The sequence below is a fragment of the Perognathus longimembris genome, chromosome 3, assembly GCF_023159225.1.
Source record: "Perognathus longimembris pacificus isolate PPM17 chromosome 3, ASM2315922v1, whole genome shotgun sequence".
Lineage (NCBI taxonomy): Eukaryota > Metazoa > Chordata > Mammalia > Rodentia > Heteromyidae > Perognathus > Perognathus longimembris.
Window position 1 is genome coordinate 38031233 of NC_063163.1, and position 19905 is coordinate 38051137.

Consider the following 19905-nt stretch of genomic DNA (forward strand, 5'->3'; position numbering starts at 1 on the left):
ACCTACCACTTGTGTCAAACCCCCAGCCCATTTTTGTGTTAGTTATTTTTCAGGCAGGGTGTCATTTTGGCTTAGGCCAGCTTTGGACCCATACCTTTCTACCTATGCTCCCTAACTAGCTAAGCTTATAGACAGGCACATGGTGCTCAGCCTTCAAATGCATCTTCATAAATACACTAATTGGCGAGAAAGGCACTGAAAGCTATTTGACGAGACAGAAGCGAATCAGAATCCTACATTAAAAACTCAAAAGATTTTGAGCTTGTGACTTAGAATGTATTTGAAGCAAACATTTGATGGGTGCTAGTAGATACAAGGTTATTTAAATCTTGTGCATATTTTTGCATAACAGGAGGATGGACTCTTTAAATGAGGTTTTAAAGTTTGCGTCATATAGAAAAAGCCATATACATATATATATATATATGCACATATATATGACAGTATATATAGAGAGAGACAGACTAGAGTATGTATTTGGCATTTAAAATTTTCAGTATTTAAGGGATACATTTACTTACATGACTGTATATTTTTGTTCATGACAGACTGAATGGTGGGATTAAAATTATTTCATTTTATTTTACTTTTTGGCTATACCTTGCACTTACTAGGCTGGCACTCTACTACCTGAGCCATACCTCTAGACATACTTTTGTTTGTTTTATTTTTTATGAGGGGATCTACTATTTTCTTTTCTATCTGTCTGTCTATTTTTATCTTTAAGCAGTTGTACAGCAAAGCCCTTTACAGTTTTACAGAGAATCCTTTGAAGAAAGAAATTATACCATTTAGTTAACTTGGTTGATTTACTTGGATTTGTAAACGTATGTTGGAATAAGCACAATTAAGTGAACTGAAAATACGTCTTTGTTAAGTTTGTCCTTTCATCCACTGTGTAATATGCCTTAGATAAGTTTAAGACCTTCTAAGTGAGGATTAGATACATAGATAAATTCTGCTCTCTGTAATTTACAATAATGTTAAATTTTTCTTTTTGAAACATTGAAAGTCTTAGGAGAGTACTTTAAGATTAGCTCCAGATCAGAGTACTTTAATGTAGATCCAGGTGTGGGTGGCTCATGCTTGTTATCCTAGCTACTCAGGATGTTGAGATCTGAGAATGGATGTTCAAAAGTACCCCGGCAGAACTTAAAAGGAATGTCACAAAAAGGACTCATTTATCTGCTTTGCATGGCTCATTTTTCATTTATCGCCATTTCTCTGGTTCATGTGTACCATGCCACGGCCCTATTTCTGAAGCAAGAACTCCTGAGTAGTGTGACCACCAGCAGCAATGTTAGAGCTAGGTTCTTTTCTTTTTTTCAGATGACAATTTATGAAGACTCAGTTGCAAATCACCTTACAAAAATCCTCAACTCTGATGAAGATGCAGTGGTTGTATCATCTGCCAAGTGAGTGAAGTTAAGTGCTGGCATGGTTCTGTGGGGGACTTGGCCCATCGTTTTGATTGTTTTCTTTAAAATATCTGTGATGTAGCTTACAGAGTCAAATACTAAATTTGAACTCAGATGGGTACAGGGTGCAAACACCTGTAATCCTAGCTACTTAGGAGGCTGAGATCTGCAGATCCCAGTTTAAATCTAGCCAGGGAAAACAAATTATAGACTCTTATCTCTAGTTAACTAGCAAAAAGCCAAAAGCAGAAGTGTGGCTCTAGTAGTAGAGCATTAGCCTTGAGCAAAAAGGCCAAGCCAGGGTTTGAAGTCCTCATTTCAAGCCCAAGTGGTAGTACAAATTAAAATAAAAGAATAAAATAAAATAAATTTGAGTTGATTTTTTTTTTTAAAGCACATTAGTGGGCTGGGAAGGTGGCTTAATGGTAGAGTGCTTGCCTAGCATGCATGAAGCCCTAGGTTTTATTCCTCAGTACCACATAAACAGAAAAGGCCTGAAGTGGTGCTGTGTTTCAAGTGGCAGAGTGCTAGCCTTGAGCAAAAGAAGCTCAGGGATAGTGCCCAGGCCCTGAGTTCAAGCCCCAGGACTGGCAGAAAAAAAAAAATCACATTAGCATCTTATTTACAATGGAGCATATTTAGATACTATGTTTTCTGGGTTTTTTTGTTATATATAATATATATCATGTAATTAATATACTACATAATAAGATATATAATTGATATATGCTATGTGTACTATATATCATATATAATATACATAAGATATTATATATATATATATTTTCATTTCTGTGTATGTGTTTATGTGTGTGCCTGTCTGGGACTTGGACTCAAGGCTTGGGTGTTATCCCTGAGCTCTTTTGCTCAATGCTAGTGTCTACCACGTGAGCCACAGCTCCACTTTCAGCTTTTTGGATAGATCATTGGAGATAAGAGTTTCACAGAGTTCCTGCCTGGGCTGGCTTAGAACTGCATTCCTCAGATCTCAGCCTCCTGTACAGCTAGGACTACAGACTTAAGTCACCAGTGCCCAACAAGAGAATTGTTTTTGCTGCTTAATTTGAAATCTTTGGGTCAAGTTGTACAAACTAGTTTAGACTTTAATTAGTCTAATGATCTGTTTAAAATTGTGACTATAAAATGGAAATTGTGTTTCATTATAATTTATTATTTCTATATACAACATTGTTTAGGAAAATACCAATGAGATGTTTCTAAATGACATTTCTCAGCATATTTAAATTGATTGAAAGTTACTCATCAGATTTTAGTTAAATTGATTCTGTACTTGGAGCCAACCCTACTTGATGTTATTTTCCCAAATGCTGTCTGGGTGGAATTCATAATTTAATTTTGAAGCATCCTATATTGAAGTCATGAGAACAGACAAGTCAGCTGGAGGCATTGGGTCAAACCCACTGAAAATTTCTTCTGGCTTAGTAAACAAATACTGCTATTATATAGAAAGAGAAGATGAGTGAGAATGTTGAAATGGGTGATTTTTGATCAAGATGCATTGTATTCATAAACTGTTTTGTTGAATGACAATTCCTTTGTCATTCATAATAATTTTTTAAGTGAAGAAGGAAAGACAAAGAAAGAGAAAGTAGACACATTCCTGTATTTACATACTTAATGTGTAATGAAAAGGACACACAAGATAAATCATTACAAACAAGTTTACTACTGGCAGAAGGACAAGTGTAGCATGGCTCTTTGATGACATATTCCCAGAACTGGAAACAGAGCTGAACAGTAGGAAAGAAGGACTAGCTTTGAGGCAAGGGAATCACAGTGGTTGGCACAGGCAGAGCTGGGAAACAGATTGTTTCTGCTGGTTGATTTATGTTTGTTTAATGAATTGTGTTGCGTTACAGAAATGTACACAGATTTTCAGTCTGCACCAAGACTCAGCAATCCATGATGTCTTTCTCATCCTGAGACCAGTTCATACCCACCTATTACTTGTGTGGTCCCTGTAGATATTTGACTGTGCTCACCTTGCCCTGGGTTTTTAGGACCTTTCAGAAGTGATTGCTAAAACCATGGAAAGTTGAAAAAGTTGCTTTTCAGAGAAATAAGATGTTATAAAAAGAATTGTTCTTTAATATACTAAAGCGAATATTTTATGTGACCACCATTCTACTAATTTTTATGTTTGCTGTTTTTGATTACCATTTTATATATGCTATAATTTGCTTAGTAAATATTTTTAATCCAATCCCAGATCCAAAACCTTTTTTTTTGTTCCAGTTTGTTTGTTTCCTTAAAGCTAGTACCCTTATCACTTGAGCCACAGCTCTGCTTCCAGCTTTTTTATAAGAGTCTCACAGACTTTCCTGCTCACGCTGGCTGTGAACTGTGGTCCTTAGATCCCAGCCTCCTGAATAGCTAGGGTTACAGGTGTGAGTTACCAGTGCCTGCCTCTGAAGACTTTAGAAAGATGGATTTTGTTAGTGATACAGGTTATTTTTTTCCTATAGTTTACTTTTATTGCCAAGAAACCAAACATAATGAGAAGAAACAAGTGAATTTGGATACTAATGAGACCTAAATTAAATTAGTGTTGTATGTTATTGCATTGGTTATCTTAAAGGGAGATAGTGAATGGATTTACAGAAGGTTGTAACTCAGTTCCAGTGTCATGCTAGTCTACAGTACAATAGGCAGCCTTTTTCTCTTACTAGAAACAGTGTGTTACTGGGTCACCCATATGGCGAATAGTAGCTCCTCCAGTGATAGTGTAAGTATGCACTTCTATTACCTCTGCAGATTCCAAAATGAAAACAGCAAGTTGTGGGAGATAATGTGTTTGTGTGCATGTGTGCACACGCGTGAACTCACGTGCGTGCAATTGTGTGCTGGTACTGGGGCTTGAACTCAAGGTCTGGGTGCTATCTCTTAGTTGTTTTACTCAAGTTGAGTGCTCTACCACTTGAGCCACAGTTTGACTTCTGGCTTTTGCTGATTAATTGTAAATAAGAGGACTTTTCTACTTGGGCTACTTTTGAACATTGATCCTCAGATCTCAGCCTCCTGAGTAGCTAGAATTACTAGTGTGAGCCATTTTCACCTGGCTCTGCATTATTTTTCAAAGGTATCTGAACGTGTTCTGCTAAGGGTTTCAGAAAAGCTTGTTAAATTTTAACATTACTATAATTTAAATTACAGAGAGCAGAGTTTATCCATGTAACTAATCCTCACTTAGAAGGTCCTAAACTCGTGCTGGGATGTAGCTCAGTGGCAGAGCATTGCCTAGCAAATGCAATGTCCTGGGTTCCATCCCCAGTATCAATAAAAAGAAAAGACACCCCCCCAAAAAAAAAACCAATGGAGAAAAAGAAAAAAACAAATAAACAACAGCAATGACAGAAAAGGTCCTAAATTTATCTAAGGCATATTACACAGTGGATAAAAGGACTAACATATACCAATGAACTAGGTATTTTTAGTTTACCTAATTGTGCTTACTTTTACATGTTTATAAATCAGAGCCAATCAGCCAAGTTTACTGAACAGTACTATTTCTTTCCTCAAAGGATTCTCTGCGACACTGTAAAGGACTTCGTTGCCAAAGTAGAGAAGGAGTATGACAGAACGATGGAAAATGCAGTGGTAGCCGAAGCCGTGGCTAGCAAAGTAAGAGGGACACTTCAGGGTCTGCCAACTCTTTCCCACAAGGCCAATACTGGCGCGGTAGTTTCCTTGACACCTAAAGCCAGAGGAAAAAAGATTTTTTTGATTCTAGTTCATGTTTTCTTTTACTGTGTAATAAAACTGCATAGCCCCAAACCATCCAACAAACCAAATTCTATGATGCTGATCCTAGTTCCATCGACTGACATTTTGGAGGAAGATGCCGTATAGGTAGGTTTTAGTGTGGAGAGAAACAGCTTTCCGTTTCCAAGTGAACTTTGAAATGTCCATTTCCCGCCAGCACAGGTCTTTGGATTCCTTGGACTCTATATATGGTCCTGGGTCTCTTGCAGAGGTTAATTTCTTGCATTGCTATTTTTCCCTTTCATTTTTTTTCCCTTCATGAGCTTTCTGATGCTAAAATAATCACAGCTTATTGACCCTCAAAGTGATTGTCTTCCATTAAGTTTATGGGAGAGCCATTTAAAACCAAGACTTGGATATCTTTGAGCTTATAAAGAATTGGTGACTTGATAGAATAGAAGGGGAAAGAAAGGAAATAAACATACCCGTTTCAAGCATTACATTCTACTTATGGAGAATTTCAGAAACCAGAAGCCCTCTCTAAGTCACATTTTTGCCACTACACCTTCTGCTCTGACTGTCCTGAAGGGACTGGAAATTGACTGGAAACTGTGGAGACAAAGTATTACACTAGGGGGCAGTATTAACAACTTTACTCCCAAACCTGTCAAGCTCAGTCAAACAAGAAAGGCCGAGGAGCCAAGGGCCAAGTTCTTGGTTTTCTTTTATCTCTCTTCTTTACCTCCTTACTTTGAATGCATTTTCTTTTTCTTTTTGTCCTGGTACTAGGTCTTGAACTCGGGGCCTGGGCACTGTCCCTTTCCTTTTTCACTTACGATTAGTGCTCTACCTCTTGAATAATAGTTCTACTCTGGGTTTTTGCTGGTTAACTGGAGTTAAGAGTCTTATAGAGTCTTATAGAGTCTTATAGACTTTCTTGCCGGGTCTGGTTTTGGACTTTGATTCTCAGATCTCAGCCTCCTCAGTAGCTAAAATTATAATAGCCACTTGGACTAGGCAACCTATTTTCTTTCTTGCCCTTTCTTTGGGCCAATAATTCTTTAGCTACTGTTCACTCCTTTGTAAACTACCACTTGAACATCTTGACAAGGTTCAACTAAGCTGAGGCTAACCACACTCCAAATGGTTCCATAAGCCAATTACTTTTGAGAAATCAAAATGTTTTTAATGTTTTATATAACAGTTTTTGATGTGCTATGCCCCTTTATGGTAAAGTATTTGTTGTATTCTTTTAAGAGTACCATCTGTGCAAAGGTAAGTATTTTAAATGGAATGAAGTCTCAATTATTCTAGAAGTATAATTCAAAAGTGTAAGCTAAGGGTGTTGGCACATGCCTATAATCCCAGCTACCTGGTGGGGCAGAAGCAGGAGGATCGAGAGTTGGAGGTCAACTTAGGCTAAGTTAGTGAGGTCTTATCTCAGAAATAGAACAAAAGCAAAAGTGAGTCAGGCGCCAGTGGCTCATGCCTGCATTCCTAGCTACTCAGGATGCTGAGAGCTGAGGATCGTCATTCAGAGACAGCCCAAGCAAGAAAGTCCATGAGACTCTTATCTCCAATAAACGACTTCAAAAGCGCCAGAAGTAGTGCTGTGGCTCAAGTGGTAGAACATTAGCTTTGAGCACAAAGAAGCTCAGGGACAGCACCCGGGCCCTGAGTTCAAGCACAGAATTATGCTATTTTTCAAAGATAAATTTACCATACAGATCTCAAATATAAATTATATGCACAGATAGTAGTGAGCATCAATATATGAATTTTTCTTCCAAGTCAAACACCTCTAAATTTTACTTTCACTCTCTACCAAGTATTGAAATAGATGCTTCTTGAAACAAAACAAAATAAAGGGTGATAGCTTGACTTTTATGCTTTTCTGCTTCACGACTATACCAGATACTCAGAACTTGTTATAAAAGATTCTTGTATTGCATTTGCCGATGGCATATCTATTTGAATTCCTTGTTCATTGCTGTCTTTTTGGTTTTCCAGTGTTCAGTCCTCAATGAGAAGCTTGAACAACTGCTACAAGCCTTGCACACAGATTCCCAGACTGCTCCTGTACTCCCAGGCGTGGGCCCTGTCATCCTAGAGGAAGATACTGTGGAATCTTCCAGTGAAGAGTCCTTGGGTGAAAGCAAGGACCAGCTCTTGGACGACATCACAAAACCCTCCTCCCAGAAAGCTGTCAAACCCAGGGAGATAATGCTGCGTGCCAACAGTTTAAAGAAGGCAGTGAGGAAAGTCATTGAAGAGGCCGGTAAAGGTACACGCTTACAAAAGTAGCTCTGCAAGAAGTTGGCAACATTCCTGTTGCACATGCAGTTGGAGGTTTTGTGCTGGTCACATTGGACACACTTAAAAGCATTTTCAGCTGGGCATGATGGCTTATGCCTATAACCTTAGCTACTCAGGAGGCAGAGATGGGAAACCAGCTCAGCTGTTGGAAGCCAACCCAGGTCCCCCCCCCCAAAAAAAGTGAGATTTCTCTGCCAACCAATAAATTGGACCTGGTGGCAGGAACCAGTCCTTGAGGCATCTCCCTGTAAATAGGAGACCTACAGTCCAGACTGGTAGGAAGGATGCAGAAATGAAACCTTAGACAGAAAGATAATGAAAGCAAAAAGAACTTAGAGTATGGTTCAAGTGGTAGAGCACTTGCCTTTCTAGCAAGCTTGCAGCCCTGAGTTCAAATCTCAGCACTCTCAAAAAATAGTATATGATAGAAAAAATATGTTTATCAAAAGATATTTATACTTAATTTTATTTATAGTTTTACTACTAAAGATTAAAGTATGAATGACACATTAATCCTCAGAAATAAATTGAGGGCTGGACATGTAGCCCAGTGGTAGTGAGCTTGCCTACCACACAGGAGGCCATGGGTTCCATTCCTAGGACTAAGTACTCACCCTCCTCCCCTCACCCAAAAAGGTAGGAAATTAAATTTACTTATTTATTTTTGATGCTGTCCTGGGGCTTGAATTCTGGGCCTGGGACTGTACCTGAGCTTTTTGTGCTTGAGGCTAGCATTCTACCACTTGAACAGCTCTTATACTTAAGGCTTTTTGGTATTTAATTGGAATTAATTGGAGGTAAGAGTCTCATTGACTTTCTTGCCTGGGCTGGCTTTGAACTCTAATCCTCAGATCTCAGTCTCCTGAATAGCTAGGATTATAGACATGAGCTCTTGGCACCCAGCTCTATATATCTATTTTTAATCCAGCACAAGTGGGCCACACCTGTAATTCTGACTATTCTAGAGGCTGATATCTGAAGATTGTGGCTCAAAGGCAGCCTGGGCAGGAAAGTCCATGAGACTCTTCTCTTCAGTGAACCACTCAAAAGTCAGAAGTAGAGCTGTGTGGCTCAAGCAGTAGAACGCTAGCCTTAAGTAGAAAAACTCAGGGACAGTGCCCAGGCCCTGGATTCAAGCCCTAGTACTGACACACACATGCATATCTATTTTTAATCTTGCATAAGACAATCAAATAATATTTCCAAAAGTTTAAATGTTTTTTACTTGATTAGAATCTCTTAAATTCCTAAAGAAAATCAAACATAATAACTACATTGGAAATGTAGGAAATATTATCTTATCAATAATTTACCAAATGTTTATGCTTCTTTCCAACTGTATATATAAGCTTTTACCACATTTTAATTTTTATATTAATAAGATGTATTTCTCTTTGAATTTTGGTGGTAAAAAGTTAATTATGAGTAATTAATGTCCAAAAAATCCTTTGTAGGTTGACTTATAATTCGACTTTTATTTCATTGTATAAAATTCTTGCATATTTCTTATTCTGGTAAATATGTAAGTTGAACAACTTTAGTTTTATAATCTTTATACTTATAAGAGTCATCCTTGGGCTGGGGATATAGCCTAGTGGCAAGAGTGCCTCAGATACACGAGGCCCTAGGTTCGATTCCCCAGCACCACATATACAGAAAACGGCCAGAAGTGGCGCTGTGGCTCAAGTGGCAGAGTGCTAGCCTTGAGCGGGAAGAAGCCAGGGACAGTGCTCAGGCCCTGAGTCCAAGGCCCAGGACTGGCCAAAAAAAAAAAAAAGTCATCCTCAAGTTTATTACCACATAGCATTAATTTGCGAATATACTTTTTATGTTTTAATTTTTCTTTCCTAATTGTATCTTATTGCAAATGGGTTTCATTTTCCCACTTAAAGTGATGGATGAGCCGACAGTTGGGCCCTGGGAACCGGCTAGCCAGCCCTGCGATTTCCACGGGGCAGGTGCAGATGGACCTAAGGATGAACCTAGAGCTGATGATAGCAGAGAGCCGCTCACTGGTAGGAAAACCATGACACCACTGTTTTGCAATTCAAGGCAATGCCATTTTGCTTTTAGTTTTCATTGTGGTTTTATATTTATTTGTTTGTTTGTTGTTTTGTCAGTATGGGGGCTTGAACACACAGGGGTTGGCACTGTCATTAGCTTTTTCCACTCAAGGCTGGCACTCTACCACTTGTGCCACAACTCCACTGACAGCTTTTTGGTAGTTAATTGGGGACAAGAGTCTCACAGACTTTCTTGTCCAGACTGGCTTTGAATTTGTAAATTGAGATCTCAGCCTCCTAAGTAGCTAGGATTACAGACATGAGGCCCCAGTATACAGCTCTTAGTTTTTATTTTTGAAAAAAGCTTTTGAAACTTAAAACTTGGCCCTTCAAGTTTAGCTCTTCACAAACATTAAGGTAACAAAAGTAACAGATAATTTAGACTATTTTACAGTCCTCTCACACATCTTCTAATGAATGTAGCAGATTTAAAGATAAATGTCTTTGTTTTCTTATAGCAAGCGGGAAGAGACACCTAAGCCGCTCTTACTTTAATTCTCAGACTTCTTTAAGAGTTATGGGGAAGCTTCAGATCCTGGTGGCCCAAAATTTGGCCTAAAAATGGTTCAGCAGTCCTTCAGATACATTGACTGACTTCTAGAGTGTTATTGCTTGTCACAAAATCAAGCTTTTAAAGCCCACAAGACATTGATACAACCTTTCTTTTCTGAAATTATTCTTGCCAGAAAATTAATATTTTTGCTTGAAAAATATTAATTGTCTTATCTTTTGATTTTCAATGGAAGATGAACTTATACTTTCAATATTTGTTGCCAAAGCAAATTTTCTTTTCATTTACTGAGCTGAGCTCATGTGAAAGTAAGTACCCACTACTCATGGAAAGTCAACATAATTATATCTTGCATTATAATTATAGACTTGCATTAAGATTTTATTTTAACTTTTTCATTGACTTTTGTTATCTATGGACTTGAGCTGACTGTATAAAATCTCCCTGTAGTTTTCTTAATTTACAATATGGATAATAAATTATGTGTCAATGCTGTGGTTGAGGTTAAGTTACTCTAGGTGAGTGCCCAGGACACTACTAGGACACTATCAGGTTTTATATATAATATAGATGGTAGCAAGTACTGACCTTTGTGTGGTGAAATGGAGGGAGACACGGGGTGAACAAATGCAGCAATGGTACTTACTGGACACTATGTGAAAAATGAACTACACAACTTATAGGTGGGACAGGAAGGAAAAACTGGGAGAGAGGTAAGGAAGAAATGACACTGTCCAAAAAAGAGATGTACTCATTTCCTGACTATATAACTGTAACTGCTCTGTATATCACCTTTATAATAACAGTTTTTAAAAAATCTCAGAAAAAATAGAAGCAATTCCAGCTAGATCCAGTGGTGCATGTTTTGTAATCCTAGCTACTAGAGAAGGGGGAGATAGGAGAATTGCATTTCAAGGCCCGCCTGAACAAACAATCCAAAAGAGCCTGTGTCTAGAACAAGCCAAGGGTAGTGGTACTGTGGTCCCAGTTACTCAGAGCTAGAGAAAGGAAGACTGAATTCCAAAGCCAGCCTGAGCAAAAATTCATGACCCTATCTGAGAAACAACAAGTCAAAAGCAAAAAGACTGACATAACTCAAAGGATAATACTAAGTGCATTGCCCCCCAATGTTTTCACTGCTTTTAAGATAAATCCCATTGATTTCCTTTCATATGTCTTCCCTATGATACTGCAAGTGCTTTCCTAGAGCCCTGTCCTCCCACACTGCACACCCTTCGATACCACAATCTGTCCTCCATTCCTCTACCAGTCTTTCACTTGATTTCAAACCTTATGTTTCTCTGGTTACATCCAAGAAAATACAAAGGGAATTAGAGACAATAGTTTGAGATGAGGAAAGACTATATACCATATCTAAACTTACTTGATGAGTGCTGTCAGCTAGACATAGATTTAAGAGACTTTAATGATGCCATAGTTGATCTTAATTTTCATTAGAAGGGCCAAACCTATTGGAAACAAATCGCAGTAGCAAAAGTGTGTCTGTATTGAAGTTTTGAAAAAATAATTATTATTTTGTTGAAGCACAATTCCTAATCATTTTTAAATGATAGAACAGATCTCAGATAAGAGAAGTACAGTATATTCATGTGGCCAATGAGATATTTTAATTATGAAGTATCTGGCAACACTGATGTAATCACTTGGAATAGAACATTGATTTTAGTCATTACTGTAGTTCCTGCTTTCTATCAAAGATGAATATCAAAAGTTGTTTTTTTATTAAATATTAGCCCCAGAAGTCTCATCTGTGAAGAAAGGAAAAAAAAAGAGAGAGGCTATTCTGTTACTTCCCTTTAATGAAACAGGAGTGTTTTAAATAGAGAGAATAAAATATAAGGTTAATATAGTTAGTTGTAATTAATATGAAGGAGAGTGAAGAGAATTAAGTTTTAGAGTACTTTTAAATTAAATTTGAGTGTTACTGTTTTTTTAAATATCTTCCAATAGCTTCTAAATTAGTTAAAGGTACTATTTGCACTTCATTAAGTTAATACAGTTTAGACAGAATTAAATCTACCCTTTTGTTGTTTTCTTTGAGTGTAATTATGTTTTGGAATAATTTTTAAATACACTGTGCTTTTGCAAGAATAAAACACAACTGTTCGGGGTAGATCATCGTTTTAAATAAATAACTGAGAAGGGCAGGGAAAGTATGTGAGTTTCATTTGAAAATAAATACTGTGTTTCCTTCTATTTTTAGAAAAAATTATTAACTTCTGTTTTATACTTAGCTCCAGGAGTTATATCAGTTAAATATCATTTACTCAGTAAGAGAAGGCTTATGTTTGTAGTGTACATTAGGATACATATGTGTCATTTTCAAAATCGTCATATTTTTCTAGTTGGCTTTCAGTGTGGTTTGATAAGCACATTTCCACTTGAGTTTACTGAATTTTGGTTAGGATAGACACCTATATTCTACTGATCATCATCAGTTTGAGATCAGAGTGATCAGGACAGCTACCTCAGCAGGTCCCTTCCAGATGTCTTAAAAAAGTGAAAATAAGACAGCCAAAGAATAGATAAGTACAGTTAATATTTTCAGTCCCAGGGATTGATTTTTAAATAGGTATTCAGTTTTCTTCATGTCTCAAATTTATATTGGTTTTCCTGTCTTAATGCCTCTATCAGCATATCATTGTACAAAAAAATTACATGGAACCAAGTAAATATATAATTTTTAATACATGTAATTTTTAATATGGAGTGTATCTCATATGTAAATGAAACCTATATGTATAATAGCATTCAGACAGTAGCATTGTCATTCTTTTTTTTTTAATCTGGACTTTTTCCAATAGTTAGAACTGCACCTCGGTCTCCAGATGCCAGAGCCCATCGCGGCTGTTCCCAAGCTGATTCTGTGCCTGGGTCAGCAGTGACTGCCACCAAAGAAAACCTTCCAGTGCTCAATACCAGAATAATTTGCCCAGGTAATGCAGATTCTGAAACATGGTCTATTTTTAAGTTTATCTGTGAAAATGTATATTTATTCCCATGAACTACAGAAATGTTCCTCTAAGAGAATGTCTCTCATGTCCTTAGCTGTAAGAGTCCAGGTCCTGAGGTTCTTCTATATGTAAAAAATAGATAGAAAAATATTAAAAGTTATGTCTCTGGGACTTGCCCTGAGAAAATTTTCCGTTTTAGGGGTTGGCCTAGAATTCTTCATTGTTAATTACCTAAAGTAAATTTCATTTTAACTTCTGTGACCTTTCAGTATCTTTGCAGCTTCCATTTGGGTTTAAGCCATTCATCTTTCTGTAGACAGTTTTAGCCTAAAAGTATGTTTTCCCACCACAATGGAGTAAAAGTAGAAATCAATAAGAAAATGAGATTTGGGGAATAAACAGGTATGTGGACATGTAGAGGTCAAAGAAAAAGTTACAAAGGAAACTAGAGAGAATGTTTGGAGATGAGTGGAAATAAAAATACACTAGTCCAGATCATTTGGTGCAGCCAAGATATTCTTTGAGTGAGCAACAAATCTTGGCAAGAATGTGACAAACTTGTTGTGGAGCTGTATAGAGTTTTCCACTTGAGTAAGCTACTGGTACAAATGTAAAATGGTGCAGTCCTTCTGATAAACATGTTGACAGTTTAAAAAAAATTAAACATGTAGTTAGCATAAAATCCATGGTTTCACTTATTAGATATATATCCAAGAGGACTGAAATTATTTCTACATGAGAACTTTTTCATGACTATGTATGATAGCATTCAAAACAGCCCCTTGCCAGGTGCCTGTGGCTCATGCCTGTAATCCTAGCTACAAAGGAGACAGATCTGAGAATTGCCATTCAAAGCCAGCCCAGGCAGGAAAGTCCATGAGACTCTTTTTTTTTTTTTTTTTCAAATTTTTATTGTCAAACTGATGTACAGAGAGGTTACAGTTTCATACGTTATCCATGAGACTCTTATCTCCAGTTAACACCAGAAAACCAGTGGTGGCACTGTGGCTCAAGTGGTAGAGTGATATCCTTGAGCTGAAGAGCTCAGGGACAGTGCCCAGGCCCAGAATTCAAGCCCCACGGCCGGCAAAAGAAAATGTCTCAAAAGGATTATCCACACACTGGAGTGAGACATGAAAAGGAATGAGTTCTGATATAGGGCAGATAGAGGATGGCTTTTCACCTCTCTAGTCCCCTTTATCCCTGGATAATCTTATTTGAAGTCAATGTCTCACACTTCAGCCACATTCCCAGCCTTTTTGAACATAAATATTTTCCAGGTAGGACTAAAAAAGATCTAGGTTGGCTTCCAGCCATGATCTTCATGATCTCCATCCATCCTGATTATTTTATGATCAACTACATATTACTAGTTAAAATAATGGGTAAAAGCCAAGTGCTGGTAACTCATGCTTATAATCCTAGCTACTTAGGAGATCTGAGGCTTGAGGTTCAAAGCCAGCTTGGACAGGAAAGTCTGAGACTCTTACCTTCAATTAATCACCAGAAAACTGGAAGTAGCTCTATAGCTCAAAGTTGTAGAGTGCTAGCCTTGAGCAGAAAAGCTCAGGGACAGCGCCTTAGTCCCAAGTTCAAGCTCCATGACTGACAAAAATAAAATAAAATAAAAATAGTGGATGCTAATAACTGAGAAGAATGCATTGTTGAGAGCAGAAATTTTTGCAAAAGTCCTGTTTTCTACTTTTCTATTATTTCCCAACAGTATGGTGTGCTTTTTGTTCACTTTTCTGTCCTTTGTTTGTCTCCTGAGGCCTCTGTCACTTGACCTTCTTCCCAGACTTGTGTTGCTAGCCTTCATATTAAGTTATGTAGATCATAAAATTCAGTAGCTTTGAATACCATAATGAATTAGGAGAATCAGGTTGAAAGGCATTTGACGTTTTGTATGTTCACATAAAGGATAACTGTTCTGTTTTTCATATTCAATCCTATGTTCTTTGAGAACTCATAAATACTTGCATTTAATAATTTACTACTTGTTCTTGATAGCAGTACTGAGTTTTTACCTTCATAATTCTCTTAGATTTTAAAATTGTGTATTCTTACCTGTGCTTTGAGAATATGAAAGGGTAACTGTGATTTGAGGTAATTTAGCCTTTATGGTAAATTCCTCATAGGCCCACAATATTGTTTGCTATAATAAAAGAAGTAATATCAAATATTGGAGCTACAGAATTAGTGAGAATTGTCACACAGCAATCCTTTCAAAGCCCTCATTTCCTTAATTGTTTTTTGTGGGTTTTTTTTGTTTTTGTTTTTGGTACTGGTACTGGGGCTTGAACTCAGAACCAAAAGCTCTCACTTGGCTTTTTCGCTGAAGGCTGGTTGGTAGTTGACCACTTGAGCCACATCTCCTCTTCCAGCTTTTTGGTGGTTAATTGGAAATGAGTCTTATGGACTGGGTTAGTTTTGAACCATGATCCTTAAATCTCAACCTCTTGAATAGCTAGGATTACAGGCATGAGTGCCCAGCTGTCTTCTTAATTCTGTATAACCAAGTCTAGATAGTTGGAAGTTTCAGAGGCCTCATATTCATAAATACCATAGTTCTTAGTTTTGGTTATGAGATGAGTTAGCCCAAAAAGCCCTACTTTAGGAGCCAGATGTTTGTGATGAGCTGAAATGTCTGGGTTCTGTCTTCACACGTGTGCCTGTCTGTGCTTCTGTTTCTGCTCAGGTTTAAGAGCAGGATTAGCTGCCTCGATTGCTGGGAGTTCTATCATCAACAAAATGCTGCTAGCAAACATCGATCCTTTTGGTGCAACACCGTTTATCGACCCTGACCTAGATTCACTGTAAGGCAGTGCTTTCATGATTGCTTTGTTTTGGCTTTTCTTCTTTCCATCGTGTGTAAATTTTAAATGTGTCACCATATATACAGCACCATATTTGAAAGGAAGATCAGAAAATCCCTGGAATTTCAGATAATTATGAGGAATTTGAGCCCTTGAAATTTAGTGGACTCCAGGGTCCTCCTAGTCTCTTTGAGACCAACTTTCTGGAATTCATTTGTCTCTTGAGTCTCTTACCTGAAGTTTCCTTAAACTGGTGTTTATGATATTCCTGTCTCTTATTACTCTAAGCAAACCCATCTTCTCATAGCCAACATTTTCTTAGGTGGGGTAATTCTTACCACTTTGATCTCTTTTCTTCTCAAAATTCCCCCAAACATTTTTTTCCAGCTCATGATAGATGTATCCTTTTACCTCGTTTTTACTTTTTCTTTTGAGGTAACGTCTCACCGGGTAGCTCAGGCTGGCCTTGAAGTCCTGATCCTCCTGCCTCATCCTCTTGAGTGCTGGGATTACAGACACGCCACCACCATACCCAGCTTTTCATTTTCATTTTGCTCTTGTTTTATCTCATTTCTGCAGTCACACTTCTCATGGACAACACCACCTTTTAAACCTCAGAAAATATTTAAAAGAATAGTTTGATTCTAGTAGCTTTTTTGTGCACTAAATATTTGTGCATTGTTAAAAGTTGAAGTGGAAGAAGGGACTTTCTAATGATCAGAAAAGAATAGCATAACCACCTGGCTACAAGACCCTCCCCAAATCCTTCTCATTTGCCCATGTGATGAGCTGTCTGTCTAGGAGATAGATAGATTCCAGCTTGGTGAAACTTAGTACAAAAGTAAGCCATGGTTGTCCATGCTTTGCCTTGTATCACATGCACTGTGCTTGCACACATAACTTACCCACAGGTCATGTGATTTCTGCTAAACTTAACAATCTTCTGCAAGAAATGGAACTGTAAGTGGTTTTGACTGCTCTTTTGTGAACAAATTGTAATTCCTATAATCAACCTGAAATTAACTTTTATGTACTTTCCCTTATTTACATAGGGATGGATATTCAGAAAAATGTGTCATGAACAATTACTTTGGGATTGGATTAGATGCCAAAATTTCATTAGAATTTAATAATAAGAGAGAGGAGCACCCTGAAAAATGCAGGTAATTTCAAAAATAGTAATAACGTTATTACAGGAAGGAGATTTTACTTGAATTTTCTTTATTGTCTCTTGTGCTTGCCCTGTCTTTAAGGGGTGTAATAATTCACATTTCTTGAGATGGCTCACCAGTATTTCTTTTCAGGAGCCGAACCAAAAACTTGATGTGGTATGGAGTCCTGGGGACTCGGGAATTATTACAGAGATCCTACAAGAATCTAGAACAAAGGGTTCAACTTGAGGTAAGTGCATTTTGAAGGCAGTACATTTCAAATTATTCCACTTAGAAAAAGAAGTTCATATGTGGGAGCTAATTGAGCCTAAATTCCTCTAGATTCATGATTAAAATGGATGGATAAAAATGGAAGTGGGGGTCAACTTGATACTAAAGGAGCTCAGGCACTGCATGTGAGCAGTGTTATTAACCTGGAAAATGAGGCTACTTTGGTGTCCTGATGTCCCACAACAAAGTGGATCAGGGGACTGTATTAAACATAAGGTCTCTCTCTTTCATGGACAAAATGTCTCCAGTAAATTTCCTAAGTTTATTTCAACTTAGCACTCCAAATCAGTACACAGATCCCTGAAGATGACATTTATAATAAATACAATTTACTTAATATAATTTATTATTAATAATGTTATTACAATTATTAAGAATTATAAATATTACCATTATTTTGTGCCAGTCCTGGGACTTGAACTCAAGGCTGAGAGCTACCCCTGATTTTTTGTGCTCAAGGCTAATGTTCTAAAACTTGAGCTACAGCTCTGCTTCTAGCTTTTTGGTGGTTTATTGGAATCTCATGGACTTTCCTGCCCTGGGGTGGTTTTGAACCATAATCCTCAGATCTGAGCTTTCTGAGTACTTAGGATTATAGTTTTGAGCCACTGGTGCCAGCTGGTTCCAGTTATTTCTACGAACAAGCTGGTAAAAGGAAAACGACTTGGAACATGTTAACTTTTTATTTTAAAAAATTACTTTAGATTGGAAATTAAGGACAGCAAAAGTTACTTAATCGCCTCCAATAACAGGAAGGTTGGAGACATGGCTCAAAAAAGTACATTACTCAGAATTTTTTTTCTTTTTCCCTTGCTCCTGAGCCCACTACTTCAGGGGAAAGACATGCCTTTTCTAGCTTATGTCCTTCTATAGCCAGATATTTTAAATTAAAGTGAACCATTCATACAGAGTCTTAAATGCTGTGATCAATGGATTAAACTGAACATTATAATTTGGGTATCATCTTAACACTGGAATGTGGGCTAGAAGAGGTGCCCAGGTCACTCATTAACTGAATGAATGTTGTAGGAAAGTTAAGGAAAGTTAAACCTTTTCACTGTAAGAAAAAATACAACTCCACAGTTAGGTGGGTTGATTTGTCATGATTTAATCAATCAGATAGAAATTACTGGAAAGGCTCACACTTTCAAAGTGCCGTCATCGGTAGCCACATCCCAGGCAACCTAGGTGAGAAATGCAGAGTGGTATTCATTCATTTTTCCACTCCATATCTGTAGTCAGCCATGGTCCTCAAAGACAAGTAAAAAGTTGTATCCTGTCTTTTACTGTAAGTGCTCAGAACAGTTACCTGACCCTGTTTTTAGGCAGAAACATACAGGTACATGGTTCTTTAGCATAATTTGCTAAGTACAGCTGCTCCTGAACTTATGGCAGGATTAATAAATGTATTGTAAAAATGAAAATACCTTAAGTGGAAAGGTTTATGTTTACACCCAAAATATTCAGCATCCTAGCTTAGGCTTGCCTGCCTTAAAAACATGCTCAGAAAGTGTACATTCATCCACAATTGAACAGAATCATCACCTATTTTGTCTGCACTGGCCTGAACCTGCTGTCCTTCCCATCTCTTTCTCCCACGTAGCTGGGATGACAGGTGTGCACCACTGTACAATATACTGATTGAGATACAGGGCATTGTAAATTCTTTGTCTGGATAGGCCTTGAACACACGGCCTTCCTGATTTCTGCTTCCCAGGTAGCTGGGCATCACTGTGTAACCCGGGTAGCACTCACTTTGAGCCTCACCATTCACCATTTAGTTATAAAACATAATCAGTGTGCCAGGGGCCTTGAGAGGCACGGAGTGACATGCAAGACCAGTGCCTGTCCTTCCACAGTCTGCTTCCCATAGGATGCCTCAAACAATCGTAATGAGGACTATCATACGAGAGAGAAAAATGATTCAAGAAAAGTATGATCTGATCTGGGAAGGGAAAAAAAACCACTTTTTAAAAAGATTCAGTTTTCTGCAACCATTTCTGCTTTACTTATGTATACTTTCCAAAATTTTTTTAATTAAGAAAAAAATAAGGGAATATGGCCTGGGAATATGGCCTAGTGGCAAGAGTGCTCGCCTCGTATACATGAAGCCCTGGGTTCAATTCCTCAGTACCACATATATGGAAAAGGCCAGAGGTGGCGCTGTGGCTCAAGTGGCAGAGTGCTAGCCTTGAGCAAAAAGAAGCCAGGGACAGTGCTCAGGCCCTGAGTCCAAGGCCCAGGACTGGCAAAAATAAAAAAGGAAAAAGAAAAAGAAAAAAATAAGGTTACATCCTTTGCCATGCATAGGAATGTGTTTACAAGAGAGCAAGCATTGTACTTTGCTGTCTCCTCCTGGGTCTTTAATCTTTTAGGATCTTAGTAAAGGAATGGTTTTGCTTTTCCATCTGACCTCTCAGCCCTTTGCCTTGCAGTGTGATGGGCAGTATATCCCTCTCCCCAGTTTGCAAGGCATTGCCGTGCTGAACATCCCCAGCTATGCCGGAGGTACCAACTTCTGGGGTGGAACCAAAGAGGATGATGTAAGTAGTACAGCAGGTATCAAGAGTTTGCCTCCTCAACAATAATTAAGTCACTGGAATAACTTCGGTTTTTTTTTTCTTTTTTGGTACTGGGGATT

General features: G+C 37.9%; 1 protein-coding gene across 8 annotated transcripts in view; it reads left to right on the plus strand.

Moving 5' to 3' along the window:
- Dgkh (diacylglycerol kinase eta) overlaps nt 1-19905 on the plus strand; it is a 159248-nt gene that overhangs the window by 119460 nt on the left and 19883 nt on the right. For all 8 annotated transcript variants that reach the window (XR_007210333.1, XM_048341303.1, XM_048341306.1 and 5 more), the window contains 9 exons: nt 1330-1415; nt 4961-5060; nt 7152-7425; nt 9350-9472; nt 12857-12988; nt 15705-15822; nt 16875-16985; nt 17127-17223; nt 19700-19807. Coding sequence is in view for 7 of the 8 variants with exons in the window: in XM_048341303.1 (XP_048197260.1) it covers nt 1330-1415; nt 4961-5060; nt 7152-7425; nt 9350-9472; nt 12857-12988; nt 15705-15822; nt 16875-16985; nt 17127-17223; nt 19700-19807 (1149 nt within the window). In the remaining variant the exon portion in view is untranslated. The remainder of the gene's footprint in view (nt 1-1329; nt 1416-4960; nt 5061-7151; nt 7426-9349; nt 9473-12856; nt 12989-15704; nt 15823-16874; nt 16986-17126; nt 17224-19699; nt 19808-19905) is intronic.